General features: G+C 59.8%; 1 protein-coding gene across 1 annotated transcript; it reads right to left on the bottom strand.

Moving 5' to 3' along the window:
- Window positions 1-2,974: 2,974 nt before the first annotated feature.
- Window positions 2,975-17,279, bottom strand: LOC104486870 (sacsin). The gene is made up of 7 exons (XM_086760780.1): window positions 17,182-17,279; window positions 16,690-16,777; window positions 16,403-16,505; window positions 15,965-16,111; window positions 14,262-15,594; window positions 13,948-14,036; window positions 2,975-13,335 (listed from the first exon to the last, which is right to left on the bottom strand). The coding sequence occupies exons 1-7, from the start codon at window positions 17,202-17,204 to the stop codon at window positions 3,227-3,229; spliced, it is 11,892 nt and encodes a 3,963-aa protein (XP_086616906.1). The 5' UTR covers window positions 17,205-17,279; the 3' UTR covers window positions 2,975-3,226.
- Between the last annotated feature and the right edge of the window lie 2,258 nt (window positions 17,280-19,537).

Here is a 19,537-nt window from a genome sequence, read left to right as displayed (position 1 = left end):
TGTCCTATCTGTCTTCAGATGAAAAAAGTGCCTACTGTGCATTGACTGTGCAGCAAGCAGAACTCAAATTGAGAGGTTTGTTAGTGACAGGGAAGGACAGATCACACCAAAGTCACAGTCAGCATGAAACAGGGGAGGGACTCATCAATACACCAAAGGGCAAGGCTGCAATTCAGAGGGACCTTGATGGGCTGGAGAAACGGACTGCACCAAGAGGAGCCAGCAATCCTTACTCTCCAGCACCTATCTTAAACCTACAAAAGCCCCCTCCTCTCCCAGTGGAGGGACAGACCGTCAGAGTTACAGCACCCATGATCATTTGAATCCTAATTCTTTACGCTTTTTCCTGGCACTGCTGACCTCCTGTTTGGTCAGCAGGCTGCTGTTATGGTTTTGTAATGATGGCATTCTCTAACTCTCGTTTCCAGAGCTGATGTGAATGTATACACACTTTTTAAAAGGACAATCCATTAGAAGACTGACCCTGAAGATGTGCTCAGTGAAATCTTACCAGAAGGCCTCTTCCCAGGTAGAGGGCAGACCCACGGTCCTTTGCATCAGCCAAGAGGGCTCCTTCTCCCGTGTCGTAGTTCAGCCCTGATCAGGACCAGACTACGCAGTCTCTCTCCCGCTCCCCCCACCCTCCGAGAGAACAGGGGGAGATGATATAAGAAAAACGGCTCAAGGTTTGAGATAAGGACGGGGAGAAATCCTTAAAGTTACCGTCACGGGCAAAACAGACTCGACTTGGGGAAAACTATTCATTTATTTTCTAAAATTAGCAGGAGAATGAGACAGGGAACAAGATAACCTCCCCCCACCCCTCCCTCTTCCCGGGCTTAACATTATCTCTACTACCTTCCCCTCCCAAGCGGCACGGGGGGGGAAAAGGGAATGGGGGTCGCGGTCAGTTCATCACGCGTTGTTTTACGCCACTGTATCATCATCAGGGGAAGAACTCCTCGCATTCCTCCTCTGCTCCAGCGTGGGGTCCCTCCCATGGGCCACAGTCCTCCGTGAAACTGCTCCGGCGTGGGTCATCTCTTCCACGGGGTGCAGTCCCTCTAGAACAGCTGCCCCAGCGGGCCCTCCACGGGCCACAGCCTCCTTCAGGCCTCCACCTGCTCTGGCGTGGGGTCCTCCACGAGCTGCAGGTGGATCTCTGCCCCTCCGTGGACCTCCATGGGCTGCAGGGGGACAACCCGCTCCACCATGGTCTTCACCACGAGTTGCAGAGGAATCTTGGCCAGGAGCCATATTACTCCTCCCCCTCCTTCTGAACTGACCTTGGCGTCTGCAGCCGTTCCTCACAACAGGCTGGCAGACGCCTCTCAGGATCCTTTTTACATCTTATTCACTTCTCATCTCCTCTCCACTTCTTGCAGCCGGGCCGGGCCGAGTTGGGCCCAGTTGGCTGCCCGGCGGGAGGCCAGAGGGTGAGGCCTGCAAGGCCCATGAGGCTCGCGCCTCCCCCTCTCTGCCCCCCGCTCAGCTGCTTCACATCTTCTCTTCCCTCTTTTTCCTGTTTTCCCCTACTTAAATACGTTATCGCAGAGGCGTTATCACGGGACATTCTGCTACCAATTGGCTCGGCCTTGGCCAGCAGCGGGTCCGCCCTAGGCCCGGCCGAGTCCACTGAACAAAGGGGAGCGACTTCTAGCAGTTTCCTACAGAAGCTACCACCTTAGGCCCCCCCTCACTAACAAAACCAGAACATCCCGTTAAGCCATTCAGCATAGGTCTGTTTTACACACCGGAGTCTAAGAAGTTCTTGAGAAATCTCAAGAACAGTTGAGACAAAGATCACCTTCTCTTTGTCTTGAGTAGAGCTGCTTCCCATTTTGCTATTCTGAGGTTTGAACAAACTATGCTTTCAGGACAGAATCAGCTGTTTCAGCTCCTGGTAGCGAGATATTTTCTGTCTGGTTAAAACTTTATGCATGTCCACAGAATAAATTAAACCAAGAAGAAAAGGGAGAGCAGAAGGAAAGTTTACTCACTGCAAACAAAACCTAAACCTATAGTTGGCATTATTAAAGGAAAAGCAAAAAAAAAAGGAGTAGTGGTGAAAAAAGATGCTATACTGGGAACTGAGTTTTAAAGATGAGTGGGTAGTGGAGATTTTTTTTTTAGTAAGAGTTTATTTCAAAATCACTTGCAGAAATAGTGGCCTGCAGCTGACAGCTACAGCTGATGTCAGACCTCAGCTGTACCTTTAGACAAAAGTTATGTTGGGGATAGGGTGATGAACCAGACAAAAGGAGAGGGAGAGGGAGAAGAAGGGGGAGGAGGAGAGAAAGGGAACACTGTCTCCAGAGAGCAGCCAAGAAGAGCAGCTACTGGAGTTTCAGGTGAGTGTCCTCTCACAGACATCCTCTCTGCTATGCCAGGGGGTTCCCAACACTTCTCTGATACAATAACTGCCTGCTTCTCCTCAGGAACTTCTCAAATGCTCTGTTAGCCACTGGTCTTATGATGCTAATCAGAGTATGCCTTCCTCAGAGGGGGCGGCACTTGCTGGTTGACTAGAAGAGGATATCCAGAGCCCTGAGGAGAACACAGGTGGCCAAGGCATTAAGACACGCTCCCTGCTCTAATTCCGGGATATTACTTCCACAAATGGCTGACAAACACAGGTGTCCACGTTTTCAGGCTCCCTGCCCTTCTCTTTCCACTGGGACAACTTATTGCAGCCTTCCAGTGCCTAAAGGGGGCTGATAAGAAAGATGGGGAGAAACTTCTTAGCAAAGCCTGTTGCAATAGGACAAGGGGTAATGGTTTTAAAATAGAAGGAGGTCCTGTTGAACAGGGAGAGTGATAGAGTGGCTTGCTGGGCACCTGGTTCCTAGCCAAGGTCAACCCAGCACAGTTCTCTAAACCCCTTTATCACCACCTTCACTTCCACACGCCCCCAGCCGCCCATGACATCTCCACGTCCCCTGACCACAGTTAGTGAAGGGTCTACCAGCATTGCAACATTTATTATGATGCTTTATTTCACCTGCTTTCAAGGCATGCCAATGGCACATGCTACCCCATGACTTTCAGTGGCCTAGGCCCCCTGTCTGCCCCAAAACCCCTCCTACCCCCCTACTGTGGAGCTGGACAGTTTGGAATTGCCTGTGGCAGGTCTGTGGCAAGTCCATGGTGAGTCCACAACAGGTCTGTGGTGGGTCCATAGTGGTTCTGTGGCCCAGCTGCCAGTGCCCCCTCTGTGGGGACATCCTCACATTCCCTCCACGTGGTCCTGCAGCCTCTCCAGCGCTTCTTCAACCCGTTTCAGTACCTCCTCCTCATCCACGCTGCAGAAGGCCTCGTTGGGGGTGACAGGGAAGGGGTGGTAATTCGGGTACTGTGTGGCCTTGCCATCCAAGCCACGGCCCTGCACCCACTCCACCTCCTCTGCCAGGCCCCTCAGCTTTGGCTCCATGCCCTCCAGCCATTGGGCCAGTCCCACCAGCTCCACTGGGGCCTCAAAGGCCTCACCATGGCAAAGTACAGCAGCCACCAGTGCCTTCTCCAGGGCCTGATGTGCCTTGAAGAGGACCCAGTTGGGGCAGCAGCGCCTGATGTCATTGTGGGCTGCCCGCAGGTCACTCTTGGCCTGCCGCAGCCACCGCTGGGCCTCTGGGATGGATGGAGTCAGGGCCATGGCCTCCTCCTTGCACAACCAGGAGCCATGGCGTTCCTGTCCCTGGCAGCGGTGCCAGGCAGCACTCACAGGGTTGTACAGGAGGTCCCGCAACACCTTTGGCTGCTTGGCAGCACTCAGCTGCTGCAGGGTTGCCAGGCTGTGATCCGCATCACCATCCACCTCTGGCATCAGGCTGTGCCATGGTGTCCCCTCTGCTGCAGCCTCCTCCTGCAGCCTCTTCTCCAGCTCTGGTGCAGCACCCACCAGTGCCACATCATTCTCCTCCAGAACTAAGGCCACATCCTGTGGCTCCTGGCAGGCCAGCATTTCACGCAGCACTGACAAGGCGGGTGCCTCCAGCTGTCCTCCCAGGATGGTATTGATCTCCCGTGCTAGTGTCTCCAGGACCCTCAGCTGATGCCGGTTCAGCATTGTGTCTGCATGCTGGATGTAGAGGAGACGCTGGGCATCACCGGCCAGGCACACATAGACGACGCGTGGCTGGGAGCTGCCCTCCACCTTTGCACCACAGTGGAGCAGGACAGTGCAGATGTCCTCACAGCACTGCACTTTCAGCTGCTCCACTGCAAAACCACAGTCCTCCTCCATTCTCATCATAGCCCTGTGGCTCTGCCACCGGAGCAGGGCGTCCAGTCCCATCCTAAAGCACGGTGATACCAGGAGGGTCTGCAGACGCCTCTGCCCAGGGCACTGAGAACCATAGTGACATGGCCGCAGACTGCCCTCCTCCAGCTGCTGCTCTGTCACCTCTGAGAGCGCCCGCGGCCGCAGGCGCTGTGGCAGCATCTGCAGCAGCCACCAGGCATTGCACCCGATCCCCGGCAGTTCAGCCATGAACACAAAGGTCTTCTCCAAGGCCCTGGTGGTGCTTGAGGACACGCAGTCATTGAAGTGCAGCCTGAGGGATGGCTCTAGGCAGCCCGCGGTGCTCAGCAAGTACAGCTCAGCCACAGTGGAGAAATCGGGGGGCTTCGGTGCCTCCCGCAGCAGCTGGAAGAAGTGTCGTGTGGCCAGCAGGACTGTCTTCTTCTGGACAGCATTGAGGGTCCCGCTGACATGGCTCTCCTGGTGGATCTGGGCCAGGACATGGCTATAGTGAGCCAGTGTGGGGAGCACGGCCAACCCAAGGTGTTGCAGGAGGTCTCCATAGGCAGCCACGCGGGGGTCAATCATGAAGAGATAGGGGTAAAAGTCAGCTGCATCCGGGAGTGATATCACCACTTGCCATGGCATGGCCATGTCCCCTGACTTAGCCAGCACCACAGGCAGCTCAGCAAGGCACCCCACGTCCACCTCGTTCAGATGGGTCTGCAAGAAGTTGTACACCTTCTGGAGCACGCTGGCCCGTGTGGTCGCCTGCTGTGGTGTCTGGCAGACTGCCCTGCACACCCGCTCCAGATTGGCCACCACCAGGGTGACAGGTATCTCTACAAGGACTCCCATGGCCTCCAGGAGGTCCTTCTTGAGTGCAAAGGACTTTGGCAGGATGGTGGCTGATGTCCACAGGAGCTCAGCCACATCTTCTTGGCAATGGTAAACACTGTCCTTCAGGGCCACAGGCTTAGTGCCAGCTGCAAAAGCAGGGTGGAGGTTCACCAAGTTTGGGGGGATGTCCAGTGGAGGCAGGAAGTGGATTGAGGCAATTTGCCCCAGGAAATCGTCTGACACGGGATTGTCCAACAGGGTGTCAAGATTCTTGAGCATCTCCTGCTGTCGCACCAGCATGTCTTGAGTGTGGCACCTACCCTGAGTGGCTTCATGCTCTATCTCCAGGGCCAATGCCACGAAATCCTCCTCAGAGAGGCTGGTGCGGACACCTGTCTGGAGCAGAAATTCATTAGCAGCTGTGCAGTCATAATTGAGCGCCACAAAGAAAGACTTGGGCACAAAGCGGTGTTGGAGCCGCAGAGTGCGGAAGGAGGGCGCGTTGTCGTAGAAGTAGGAGGCCGGGCGCAGCACACCATGGGCATCAGGTATAAACGCCACAGTCTGGAAAGTTGCCACAACATTTTTCTTGAACTTAACATTGCAGGTGTGTTGCAGGGCAAAGAACAAGCGCACAGCTTCCACAAGCTCTTGCGCTGTGAGCTGGGACAGCCGGGGCAGCACCACAGTCTTGAAGAGCTGCTGGTCATTTGTGAGCTCCCACTGCAAATCCTTGGCCAGCTCCTGGTGGATCTTGTCTGCTGTGAGCAGCACCATGTCCTTCTCCAGGCTATACAGGCCACGGACACCTGGGGGCAGTTCTGGGAACTGGCTGCTGAGCAAGAGCACCTTGCGGTAGGGTGCCACAGGTACGTAGTTCCCACCATACTCCCGGAAGAGAGGCAGGAGCCGGAGCTTCCCCGTTGCCCACTGATCCAGTTTTCCCTGCACAAAGTACAGCAGGGCAGCCACATCCCGCTCATTTAAGTCGCTCCAGCGGAGATGAGCTCTGGTGTCTGCCAGCTGGGCCAGCACAGCCTTGGGCTCTGTGGCCTGCAGTGCCCTTGTCTTCACGCAGTGGCAGGCAAAGTCCAAAGGCAACAGGGACCTCTGGAGCACAGGGACACCCAGTTTGTGCAGCACCCTGGCCACGTCTGTGTCACACTCAAAAAGAACGTTGGGGAGGGAAGATAGTGGCAGTAGGTGCTTTGAGTCTGTCTGATTCCTCCGGACAGGCAGCACCGCCACATCCTGGAGATGAGATATGAATGATGTCATGTCCGCCTCCAACTCCCTTTCATCCTTTGTGGCTGTGTAGACCACAGTGCTGAAGAACTTCCACAGCTCCTTGAGCCACTTCTCCCCCTCTGCAGTCCAGTTCAGCTGAGCCAGTGCTTCCCGGATGAGTGGTGTGGCCTCTGGGAGGTCAAGTTTCTTCACAAAGCAAGGCAGAGTCAAGTCAGAAATGAACTTGTGGGCAAAACGGTGGCAGTGGTAGGGGAAGAGGTGGGCAAAGGAGTTGCAGAAGACTGGGTGGTGGATGCTGAGGGCATTCAGGTAGCCATCCTGTGTGGCTAGCAAGGGCAGGCCTTCCAGTTCTTTCTTGGCTACATTACCGGGCTCCAGGCAGTGTCTCAGCAGGACGGAGCAGCTCTGTGGGGTCCTCAGGGGTGTCTCAGCCAGCTTGCATGGCACAGGGAGTGCCAGGGCCTTGAGGAAGTGCCGCAGAGAGGCTGGCCGCAGGGCAACAGCCTTCACATGGGCTTGAATGAACTCCTTGTAGATCTGCCGCAGGTGGGTGAATGCTGGCACCAGGTTCATGTTCAGGCGCTGCAGCACCTCCTGGAGAGCTGGCTCAGGCCTCAGCTTGAGAAAGTATGGCTCTGTTAGCACATCCTCACCACCTGGACATGCCCAGGTTATTGTCACCGTGCTGTCAGGGGGCTTCACGTGGTACACGGGCACCACAGGCAGGCGCGCGTCACTGAGGCGCCTATAGACATCCCTCACCAGGTCCTCAAAGACAGGCAGCACCTTTTTCACAGCAGGGAAGAACCGGAGGTAGTGGGAGGCCAGGTACTTCTGGCAGTCCTCCAGGGACTTGAACTGGAGTCCTTCAGGTCCCAGGGCTCTCCTGTGCCTGGTGAGGAAGGCGCAGTATAACGGAGCGACCAAGTGCCGGAGCAAGAAGCCATTCCAGGCTGCCTCTGTGTTGCCTGAGTCCTGGCGGAGGTTGCATCTGGCCACCTCCACGGAGAAGTTTGCATTGATGTGCACAGGCAGCCCTGTGGTCAGCGGCAGCGGGAGGGTGCAGAAAGCTTTGCCCGTGACTTTGTCCAAGTCTAATGGCTTCAGGCAGGCAGCCACAGCCCCATAGGGCAGCTGCCCAGGCACCGGAGACTCCTCAGCCCCCTCCTGCACCCCCATTTGAGAGATAACCCTCCACTTGGTGCTAGCCCTGGCCTTGCTGGTTTTGACTGTCATGATATAGGAGACAGAGGTGGGGCTGTTCCCTTCCACGGCTTGGCTCAATCTCGCTTGAAAACTCCGTCTTAGCTCTGCATCACCATCTGTCAGCTCTGTGGTCACCCGCAGCCTCTCCAACATCTGCTCCCCGTCTGGGGGGATCTCAGAGAAGACCACAGTGTGGAGGTGCCGGAGGAAAAGCACCAAGCTCTCACCTTCCTCAGCCAGTAGTGTCTCCATGGCCATGACGTCTTCGTCCCGCACGACCATGTCAGACACCCTGGAGATGTTAGCCCCAGCTGCAGTACGGAGAGGCAGTCGGAAGAGGACACCCTGGCTCAGGTTGAAAAAGGAGGGTAGGAAGGTGCCATAAATGTCTTGAAAGGTCCTCTTAAAGTAAGAGTTGACAGCAAACATCCCACCAGGACTCTCAGTTGTGGCTCCAGGCACATAGCAGAGATGGGGATCAAAGACACACAGGGCACTGTCTCCAGTAAGGAAGGCAGGGCAGTCAGTAAAGTGGAAGACAGTGCTGAAGCCAAGGCCATATTTGCCTGTGACATCCTGCCGGCCTTGCTTGCCACCCAGCCCCAGGCGCTGAATGCCTTCAATGTCCTGCTGCTGGAAGGGGCTGTCATTGTAGATGCAGAGGGCAGGGCCCTGCAGGAAGTTCCAATTCGTGTTGAAAGTGGCATCCGTGGGATGCTGCCGACGGTCCCACACAAAGTGCATAAGCCCTGCACCAGCATCATCCGCATTCTGGAGCAACTCTTTCACCGTATCACGAGCGACTGCTGGGTACTCACTCAAGATGTTCTTCAGCCGTGTAGGCAAGTCTTCATGGGCACCGAATGGCTGCACCCAGAGGCTCAGATCTGCAGTGGGCAGTCGGCTCCTCTCCAGTGCCCAGTGACGTGTGGTAGGCACCCCGCAGTGCAGGGCTGCGGCTCGGGACAGCCATTCATGGCACAGCACGACGTCTCTGTCCACTGGCATCCATGGCGTATCATTGAAGTGGAGTTTGTCCCATGGGCGCAAAATGCCCTCCTGGTCGGGTAGAAAGAGTTGCTGGGTCTGGTAGGCATCTGGCTTTATGTTCTCTGCCATCAAGCCACAAGACACCAGCCGCAAGGCCAGAGCCAGCTCCATGGCAGGCAGCGGCTCTCCAGCATGCTTCTCTGCCAGGTTGCAGAGCACTCGAGCGTAATCGTCCCAGGTGAAGGCATGGCGCAGCCCCACACACTTCCAGAGTTGGCTGCAGGGCCGGTACTGCTCTGGGAGCTGGTAAAGGTACGGGGCAGCCTCAAATGCCAGCATCTCGGCCACATCCATGACCGGGACAAAGCGGGAGTCCACCAGGACGAAGGGCTCCCCTTGGGCCGCTGCAGAAGCCACCTCATCCCACTTGGAAGGATCTCTCAGGAGCAGCATGTGCAGGTGCCTGTAGCAGTAGGTGGTACTGTCCTGCAGGCCCTCCAAAGGGAGAGCATTGGAGCTACGGCTCAGTGCCTGCAGCTGCTCAAGGACTGTAGCTGCTGGTACCTGCCGGTCCAGCCCCAAGAAGGATGCAACCTCCTTGGGGAGGCTGAAGTTTTCTCCCAGCATTTTAGGAGCAAATATAGGGTGGATAAGTCCCACTAGTGGGGCATGGAGGTGGTGGTAGAGCTGGGCAGCTGGCAACAGCACGTTTTCGCCAGTGGGCAGTGTACCAGGGAGGAAGGGCACAGTCTGGAAAGCTGCCTGCATGGTGTTGTTCACCCTCTCCTCCACAGCATCCCGAAGCAGCTCAAGGATGCAGGCAGCCCTCTGGCAGCCCTGGGCACGGTCCTCTGTCCAGATAAGCTGCACTGTCTTTGCCCGCTCCAGCAGCTCTGGCAGGGTCATTCTGTCCTTGACCATGCCCAGCCTCTCTAGTTGGCTTAGTACTTCTGGGGAAAGGAAGACATCCCTGGTGGGGAAGCGCCCGTCCTTAGGGTCATACAAAGAGGCAGTGCGGCTTCTAGGATGCACCAGGCAACTGATGAACTGCAGGTGGCCGTGAGGGGTGGCAGGAATGCAGGGCACTGTCTTCAGCACTTTGTCCACATCCTCATGGGACATATCCAGGGCATGGAGAAGCAGCGGGTCCCGGTCAACAACAGAGAGGTCTTCCAAGTTGGGAAGCACAAGCTCACAGTAAAAGCGGGGCCAGTCATAGGTGCCAGCATCCACTGCGTTCCCAAGGCCTCTCTGCACATGCTCCGGCAAGGCCACAGCTAACAGGGGGCGGGGCAGGGTGGTGGCAAAGACATGCTCTGCCACCACACCCAGCTGGGGGTGTCTGACCACAGCCTGGTGCAGGAAGCGGGCGTCCTGCAGTGAGCACCATGAGCAGCCATCAGAAAAGAGCTTGGGGCCATTCCTGGCTGCCACAGCCTGGTAGAAACCAGTCACAGCCTCCGTAAAGGGGTAATGGGCAGTGTTAGTGTCCGGCCAGAAGACATGATAGTCATAGTTCTTCAACTCACCTGTCTCATGCATGGTGCGGAGGTGCTCCAGTGCCCGGAGCCAGGCAACCGGCACAGCATTGTGAAGCAGCACCCGGTTCCACTCACCCCGCTCCGCGGTGTCCCACAGCCCCTTGCGGTTTGAGAGGATGCTGAAGGCCCCGTGCACGTGGATTGGAAGCCCTGAGGTGACTGGCATGGGAAGGTGGCAGAAGACTTGCCCCTCCTCAGCATCCAAACGTGGCACCCACTTGCCATCTGCTGTAAGGGCAAGGGGAAGGGCCACACCAGCCACCGGAGGCAGAGGATGGAGCCCTGCCTGTGTATGCCAGTGACACAGTTCCAGACACTCCCCGTTGCCCTGGCACACCAAAACTAGGTAGTGCCATGTGGTCTTGCATGCCTCCTCCCAGGCCGTGAGCTGCTCGATGGCTGCCCAGCTTGGGGGGTCCCCAGGGGTCCCCAAGTCTCGGATCTCCTTTCGCCGCAGCGTGGCCAGACGCATGGTATCCTCTGCAGAGGTGGCCATGTCTGGCAGCATCTCCAGGGATATCTCCCTCACTCTCTGCAGGAAGAGCAGCAGGAGCCGGTTAGAGCCAAGGAAGCTGGTGCCAAGGGACTGGATGCGCTCTGTGCCAAAGGCCTCCGAGCAAATTTGTGATTTCACAGCTTCCTCTTCAGTGCGAAAAGGCAGGCGGAAAAGGCTCCCTGGAAAGGATCCTGGCTCAGGCAGGTGGCACCCAAAGATACCATGGTAGGGCCAGAACTGCTCAGCAAAGGCACGGAGGATGCGTGGTCGGCTGGAGAAGTTCAGGCGGATGCCAGCGGAGCCAGCCTTGGGGATGTACTTGCCCAGATGGGTGCCATTGGGGTCAAAGATGAGCAGTGTGTCCCCACTCAGCACTGCCGGCACGTCTGTGACACGGTAGACAGAGCAGAAGCCCAGTCCAAAGCGCCCGATCTGGCCTGCTTTGCCCTCCTTTGTAGCAGCCCCAACCCGCGTGATGTTGCAGAAGTCATCCTCTGTGAACAGGGCATTGTTGTAGGTCCAGAGGGCTGGGCCATGGCAGGCAGCCATGCTGGGGTCTAGCAGCCCGGAGGTGGCCTTTCTGCAAGGCCGGAGGTCCAGGAGGAAGCGGCATACAGTAGCTCCAGCATCCTCTGCATTCTGGACGATCTCTGCGAATAGGTCACCCTCCTCACTGTACTCCCGCAGGATGTTGCGAAGCCGTAAGGTGATGGGCTCCAAATGGCCGCAGGCTGCAAATGGCTCCGGCCCCAGCACCCGTGTACTGAGCAGCTCCGTGCCAAAGAATGCGGCTGTGCTGGATGGCACTGCCTCGTGCACCACCTCCTGAACATCTTCCTCTGCCTCCAGCTCCATGTCCAGGTACACGGTAGAGGCAGCCGGGCGGAGGACAAAGCCTGACCCGTCCAGGATCCTCACAGGAACCGGCACCGTGCCTTTACCACAGTGCCCCCGGCTTTTTAGCCACTCCAGGACAGCTGCAGTCACCTGTAACTCTGCTGCAGTGCCAGCTCCGGAGTTGCGTGCGTCTATGTCCCGCCCCAGGCGCTGCAGGGCTGCAACCACCCTCTCCTCGCTCACCCTCGCCTCCACCCCCCAAGCCCTGAAGAGGCAGCTGTAGGGTAGGAACTCAGGGGGCACTCGGGGCAGCAGCATCCCCAGCTCCAGCTCCAGCTCCTCGGGAGAACCCAGCACGGCATCACATGGCGGGACAAACCCGGCCCCAGTCCACACCACAGCATCATCCGGGGCAGCCTGAAAAGTCTTCAGGTTTTCCTGCATGTGCCGGTAGACAGGCTGGAGTGCAGGACCTACCTCACCCGTGGCCCTGCTCCCTGCCAGCTGTTTCAGCTGCTCCCACACTTTCTCTGGCGGTGGCGCCTGGCTCAGTCCCAGCTTCTTCTCTGCCTCTGGCACAAAGGCATCGGTCAGGTGCATGGCAAGCCCCACCAGGGACTGGTACTGGGTGGACCGCAGCTCCCTGGGGGGCAGGAAGGGCTGTCCAGGCTTTCCAGTGCACTTGGAACGAGGTACCCATGGCAAGGTCTGGAGCTGCCTGAGATTTGCCGCGCTGAAGCCATCCAGTGCCTTTGGGGAGTTGCAGACCTTGATCAGTGCTTGAGCCCTGTCCAAAGCCGCTGCATCACCCTGACTCACATTTGCTGCAGCCTCGAGGATGTCCAAAGGCACCAGGCACCCCTCACCGTGCCGCAAGCCCAGGGCCCTCAAGGCACGGAGGACGGACGGACTGCAGAAGGCAGCAGGAGGAAAGCACTCCGGGCCCAGCAGTGCCTGCAAGGTGCTCTCGCAGGGATCGTAGAGGTCTCGCGGGCACTTGGGGCCGTTGGGGGTCTCCAGGAAGGCCAGCCTGCTGCAGGCCTTCTGGAGCGGGGGGCTCTGTGCAAAGAGGACGTCTCCATGCTGCAGCACCCAGAGCAGCAGAGCCCGTGCCTCAGCCACTCGCCCTGCATAGGCACCCCCAGCCACTGCTCTGATGGCCTCCAGCGCCACTTGGGCTGCACTGACAAGGGACCGCCGGAGCCTCCCCAGGAGCCGCCGGTCAGCTTCATCGCGACATCGCAACGCGGCCTCCGGCAGCACCACGTCTCTGGGCAGCTCCAGCTCTGGCTCCAGCGCTGGGGTGGTGCTGGCAGGTACCAGCTCCGTGGGCTGCGGGGTGGCCAGGCAGGGCAGCGGGCTGAAGAGGGGCAGTGCAGCCAGTGTGGCCATGTCACGCTCTGTCAGGGATGGGATGTCTGCCAAATAGAGCCGGAGGGTGACCACGTCCGCAGCAGGCAGCGAGACCAGGCGGGAGGCCACAACTGCAGCCCCTTGCCTGCCCAGGGCCCGCAGGGCATTGAGAGGGGATGGAGGCAGGACATAGAGGGACAGGGAGCGGTGCCAAATGCCTGGTGGCACCACTGGGCAACCTAGGACCTCCAGGACAGAGGCCACAGCAGGTGGCAGGCACTGGTCCTCCCACGCCTGGAAGATAAGACTGGACTGGGGTATCAGCGGAGCCAGATGTATGCTGGGGGCACCCAGTGGGGACAGGGGGATGAGAGGGAGCCCCTCCAGAGGGCCCAAGTCTTCCACGTGTTGGGCCAGGAATTGCCACAGGTTTGGGAGCCAGGAGGCTGGGGGCTGGGGTGGGCCTTGGGCTGGGCACCAGGTCACTGGGGTTGAAGGCTGGGATGTCCAGGTGGGTGGCAGAGCCAAGCGTAGGGTCTGGACCATCACGGCTGGGTCCAGCAGAACCAGGTTGGGGAAGAGACCTGTGTGCGAGAGGCAGAGGCTGGACAAGGAGCACATGGGTCCTGAGACCTGGCAGGGGAACCCAGGATGTGGGGGAAAGAACCTGAGGTCTGCAGGGCAAGGGGGCCCCCCATACTGGGAATGGGGGGACCTGGGCTCTGGAGGGACCGTGGATACCCTGAGTAGAAGGAACAGGGGAACCCCAGACTGGTGGAGGTAGAGGAGATGTGAGAGGGAAAGAGATTTTAGGGGGACTGGGTGGACAGAGGTCCTCAGATGGGGAACACAGGGAGACCCAGGATGTGTGGGAGCACAGAGGGGATGGGGGAATGTGGGAAGAACTGCAAGGATGGGAGGGTCCCCAGAGACACAGGGCGATGTGGGATAGGAGAGGTGCCCTGGACTCAGATAACGCACCCTGAACCGGAGAGACAGTGGGGATCTATGGCGCTGTTGAATGGATGGGGCAGGCCTGGAGAGGGGCCTGGGTGTGCGCAGGGAGCATCAGCACGGGACAGGGGGCTATTGGGGATGCAAGGTTGTACAAGGGTGTACAAGGGTGCCTAGGGGTGTTGGGGTTTCGAGGGAAATCAGGGGACCCAAAGGTGGCCCAGAAACCCCCCGTCTCTTACCCGCCTTGGCAAGGCCCTGCAGGAGGCTGGCCAAGCCTGGCTCCAGGTCCGAGGGCAGGAAGGACCCGGCCAGGCCCGGTAGGAGCTGCCTGTGGGGACAAATCCAGGTGCTTGGGGGAGTAGAGGGGTAACGGGGGGCAGGCAGCTTCCTGCACACCTGGCTCAGCTCCCACTCAGTGAGACTGGGGCACAGGAAGAGGGTGGTGAGGCACCCAAAAGTCCCTGGCCCCGCTTTCAGCTCAAGAGTGGGAGCTGGGCAATCGGCTGGCCTGCCCGCTCTGGAGGGAATGGGCTGCCCGGGGCCGCGGACTCACCTGGGGCAGTCGGCTGTGTCCGCGTAGACAATGGCTGATGCAGTTCCAAAGGCCACGAAGGTCCTGTCGGTGCGAGGCAGGAGGGGGAGACCCCGCAGCTCAGCGTGGCGCCCGTCCCCGGCCACGTAGCGCAGCAGGGAGAGCCGGGCGGCAGCTGGGAGCCCTGCGACCCCGTGGCGCCGCAGTACCTCCCGCACGTGGCCCGCTGTGGCCTCCCGCACGCCCTCTGCCATCCCCAAAGCCAGCGCCCTCCGGACATGGGCTGGGACCTCAGCCACCGGCTCCCTGGCTGCCACCAGCAAGGCCTGGACCGCCTGCCGTGCGGCCGCGTCCCCTGCAGCCTCTGGCAGCAGCACAGCCTCCGAGGCCCGCAGCCGCTCTGTGGCCGCCTCTGTGGCTGGCATCAGGGTGCGGGCAGCTGCCAGCTCCTGGCAGACACGGGTCACCAAACTGTGGATGCGGCCACAGCTCGGCGTGCGCTTGGGGTCCGGCCAGATGCTGTAGGCGTCTACGCCAGGCAGAGCCATGGCCACGGCAGCCATATGGCTGTAGACCCGCGGCAGGAGGCCAAGGAGCAGCAGGGCGTTCCAGCAGGCGTCTTCCTTGCCCTCCTCACCCTCCTCGGGCCAGCGGAGGTGGCGGCGGTCGTCGGAGAGGAGGAAGGAGGCGCTGGCGTGGACTGGCAGTCCTGTGACCGTCTCGTCTGTGGCTGGTAGGGGTAGGAAGCAGCACAACCGCCCTCGGCAGGGCCCACGGAGGGGGTGCGCCAGGCTCAGCTCAGGGCAGCACCCTAGCCCTGCGCCCAGCGCCACGGCCGGCCCCTCTGTGGCCCTGCCCGTGGCCACCAGCCACTCGCTCCCATCACCCACCCCATCTCCATGCAGGGCCACCAGGCACCATGCCAGACTCAGCCCCTCGTCCTCTGATGGCCCTGGGACAGGGAGAGGCTGAGGAGAGGCCTCAAGGGTCCCCATGAGGCTCTGGACCCCATCAGGCGCCACGTGGTGCAGAACCACGCGGCGGACATGGCGGAGGAAGAGGAGGGCAAGAGGGGCCTCGGTGAGGAAGGCCTGGAGGAGGCTACGGAGGCGCTCAGTATCAGAGACCCCTGCAGCGATTCGCGAGGGCTGGCGACGGAGGGGGAAGCGGAAGAGGGTGCCCTGGGCAGAGCCACGATGCTGTCCCACAGCTTCCAGTCCAGCCCAGAAGGGCTCGAAAAGGCCAGGAAGGTCCTTGGCTGCAGAGACGTCCCAGCGGGCGCCGGCATCTGGCAGCACCCGGCATTCGGGGTCCAGTACCCCCAAGGATGGGGGGCTCAGCACACCTGGCAGGTCTGGGGACATGGGAACCATGAGGCCACAGGGATGGCATGGACACCACTGCCTCCCCAGTTCATCCCAACCCATGCGTGCCCCAAGCGCCCACCCACTGCCCAAGCACCCAGTACCCTCAAGTTCAACCCCACAGTGCCCCCCGTGATCCCAGTTCATCAGCCCTGCAGTTTGCCACTGCAGCCCTGCCCTCTGTTGCCCCCCAGCCTCCCCCCAAGCCTCCTGGTGCTCCAGATTTCTCACTTCAGACACAGCCCTCCATTTTGCACCCCCTCAGTGCCCCCCAGTATGCCCCAGCACCTATAGTTCAGTGCCTCCAGTACAACCCATGTGCCCAGTTCAGTTCCAGCTGAGGCCCCCAGTGCCGCTCACCCGTCAGGTGGTAGACCGAGGAGAAGCCCAGGCCAAAGCGCCCCACAGTGCTGGGGTCCTCTCGCTTGTGCGACACCCCTGGGCGCAGGAGCCCTGTCCAGTCCCGGGGGGACATCACGGCGTCATTGTAGGCCAGGAGGGCTGGGCCTGGGGGAGTCAGGACCAGGGGTTAGGGGAGACTTGGGCCATGGAGGGGGGAATGCCACCCACACTCAGTGTCCCCACTCCAGTCCCACAAAATCCCCCTCAGTGCCCCCAGTACCACTGAGCCCTCCCAGTCCCCTCAGTGCCCCCAGAATACCTCACTGGTTCCAGTTTCCCTAGTCCGCCCCAATCCCTCTTCAGTTCTTCACCAGAATCCCCCAGTCCCTCCCAGTATGTCCCAGTGCCACCCCTGCACTTGGTCCAGTCTCTCCTAGTGCTCGTAGCACCTCTTACCCTGGGCTCCCTCCAGTCCCCCTCCAGCGACGTCAAACTCCCGCTCATCAGACACAAACACGACCTCGTTAGCGCCGGCATCATCCGCATTCTGCACCAGCTCCTGGGTTTGGGGATCAGTGCTGGGACACCTGGGCCTCCCTGGTCTCCGCAGTACAGCACCCACTCACTCTCCCAGCTGGCCAGCAAGGTCTGGGGACCGGTGCTGGGCGAGGACCACCCCCACCCCAGCTGCCAGCGGTCTGCCTGCCCAGCTGAGCCGCATGGTTGGGTGTCCGGGGTCCCACCTTGAGGATCTGCCCCCCGTCGGGGTACTTCCGCAGGATGCTCTGCAGGTAGTCGAGGAAGAGGGGTGCGCGCTGGCAGAAGGCCTCCCTGCAAGGCAGAGCGAAGGGGCAGGGGCGGGGGGTGGGGGCCTGGCCTCCGTGGGGAACCAAGGCTCCCATTTTCTCCTCAGATGCCCCAGGATATCCCCCTCCTGGGGGCCAAGGCCCTGCCTCCTCTCAGGACCCACTGAACCAACGGCCGCCAAGGACGCCCCCACCCCAAGGCCCTCATCTCCTCCTGGGATCCTCCAGCAATCCTGAAACTCCCCCATATGCCCCCTGCAAGCCCTGAGCCCCCCACAGTCCCCACCCCCTTCAGTAACCCTTCAGGTCTCCCTACTAATCCCTGAGACCCCAGTCGCACCAGTAGGCCCCAGTGTCACCTGGAACCCTCCAGCCATCCCCCCCTAAAACCTCAATAACACCCCAGTGCCCCCCTCCAGCCCCACTCACATGTCCAGCTGCCGGAGGGCCATGATGGACACTGCAGGGGGACACACGGGTCGCTGCCATGGGGCTGCCCGTGCCGCTGCTCCTGGACGAGATGCCAGAGATCCCCCAGTGCGGAGGCCTTGGCCCTGGCCCCGCCCCTCCGCCCAGCAGTTTCGTTTCCCTGCAGCACACGCCTCTCTGCTCTTTTTTAATAGAAAAATTGCAACAGAGGAGTAGGGAGGCAAGTGGCCAGGAGGACACAGCGATGGATCACGCGTGGGGCCGTGGCGATGGGGCAGGGACATGGGGATATGGCTATGGGGCAGATGGCTGTGGGGCCCTGGCAATGGGGTGGGAGCCACGGGTGTACAGCTGTGGGGTGATGGAGGTACGTGGGACATAGCTATGGGGTGGGATTGCTGGGAGTAGGCACACATCCCTGTGGCATTGTGGGACATGGCGACAGAGCTGTGGGGTGGAGCTGCTATGGGTCAGGGAGCCACGGGGGGCATGGCTGTATGGTGGGGCAGTGCAGTGGGGAGAACAGGGAGACACGGAAATGGGGCTGGGAGGATGTGCAACTTGTATACGGGTGACGCGGGGGGGGTGACACGCGGGACATAGCTGTGGGGTAAGGGGGGACTTTGGGACAGGTCTGTGGGATGGGGTTGCTGGGAGGTGGGGGGGACATGGGGACACGGCCATGGGCTGAAGGGCTGTGGTGGGACTGGTGAGAGGGAAGGCTTAGCAGGTCTCTTCCAACTTCCCATGCCCCTGGTGAAAAGGAGACTCTGGGTGACCACGAGCCTACCTGACTCCCTCAGAACGGTCACCTCTTAGAGGGGCGTCCCTGGACCTGGTAGATCCCATGCGGCTTGTCCCCACGGAAAGGCGGCCAAGGGCATCGCCTATTCACAAGAACTGTGTGGGGACAGAGAGGCTGGGAGGATACTGGGACCTGGAGGACACTGAGAAAGGCGGCTCCAGGGACACGGGCACTGGGGAACAAAGGACATGGGCTGCCCCTGTCCTGCAGAGTCCCTCAGCCCAGGGCCAGTCAGGGACAGAGGGCCTGGTGAGGTGTGGGACCAGCAAGGATCCATGTTGTAGACTCCACTGGGCACAGAGCTGGACCTATGGCCATCCACAGGGGTTTCTGGGGTGAGGTAGGACCAGGACATGTGTCCATGTGGGGAATGTGGGACAATACATGTGTTAAGGGTAGGGAGGGACCAAGATGTATCTGGGGGCAACACACGGGAGCCAGACATGCGTGTGGGATGTGGGATATGCGTTTATGGAGGGCACCTCTCCGTGCTGGTTCACACTCTCCCAAGCTCCCTGTGAGCCTCAGAGCTGTGGTGGGACTGGGGACAGCCATGACCATCTGCTACATGTGCCAGTGTTGGGATGTGATGTTCCTCCTCTGCAGGGACGGAGATGGGCCCCCCAGCAGTGCCAGGACCCACTGGCCACCTGGGCCACGTGCCTGCTGCTGCACCAGAAAGATGGAGCCAGCTGTCCCGCTGGAGGCCAGTGGCCCTTGAACTGGCGATCGTTACACTATGTGATAAAAAGCCAGCGCACGGAGCATAAACGAACCATGGCAGGTGGAGGTGTGACCGCTCAGCAATGGTAGTTTGTGACCAGGGCATCGTCTGGTGTGGAAGGTGAGGCTGCCCAGCTGCAGAAAGGGTTCAACTGGCCGGGAGCAGGAGTGCCAGGGACATTGACTCCTGTTGGGAGCGAAACTTCCCTTGCTGCTGAGGGAAGACGTGCAGCTTTGTCTTGTGGCCATCACGGGGCCGCCTTTGGCCAGTGGAGCTGGTGCTGGGGGCTGAACCCACGCTCACAGGATTGGTGCTTCGGCGCTGGTGCAGGCGTGTAGAAGGAGCGGGCTCATGCTGCATCTTTTTGGACTCCTCGTAGAACCGCTTATGGTGGAAGGACTGTGCCCAACGCCTTGGTCATTAAAGCTTTTTGTATTTCAGCTCAAATTCACCTAAGAGGGTACAGTAAGAGGTACATCCTGATCAGCCAGCGAGGAGAGCAGGACGCCATTGGTGCTGTTCGTTTGTGTGAGCGCTCTGCCTGTGTCGCTCTGTGTGTCTGGTCGTATGTACATGTGCACACGCGTGTTGTACGGGTGTGCCTGTATGTCTGCCTGCAGGAACTACGCCAGCGGCTCCACAACTGGTTGGACTGGGGGTGCAGAGCTGTGGCAGCCTCGCCTCCCTCAGGCTGTTGGATGCAGCAGGCCCTGACAGTGGTGACGGAGGGCGAAGCTCTTTCCGTGGTCCCATGCCGTGGACTCTCACCCAGCGGTAGGTCTCCAGCCAGGGGATGTGAGAAACGGCTCTGCGGTGAGGGTCCGGCA

This window comes from Chlamydotis macqueenii, chromosome 16, assembly GCF_036417535.1.
Source record: "Chlamydotis macqueenii isolate bChlMac1 chromosome 16, bChlMac1.mat, whole genome shotgun sequence".
NCBI lineage: Eukaryota > Metazoa > Chordata > Aves > Otidiformes > Otididae > Chlamydotis > Chlamydotis macqueenii.
Note: the sequence above shows the minus strand (reverse complement) of the source record. Positions and strands in the feature narration are given on the sequence as shown.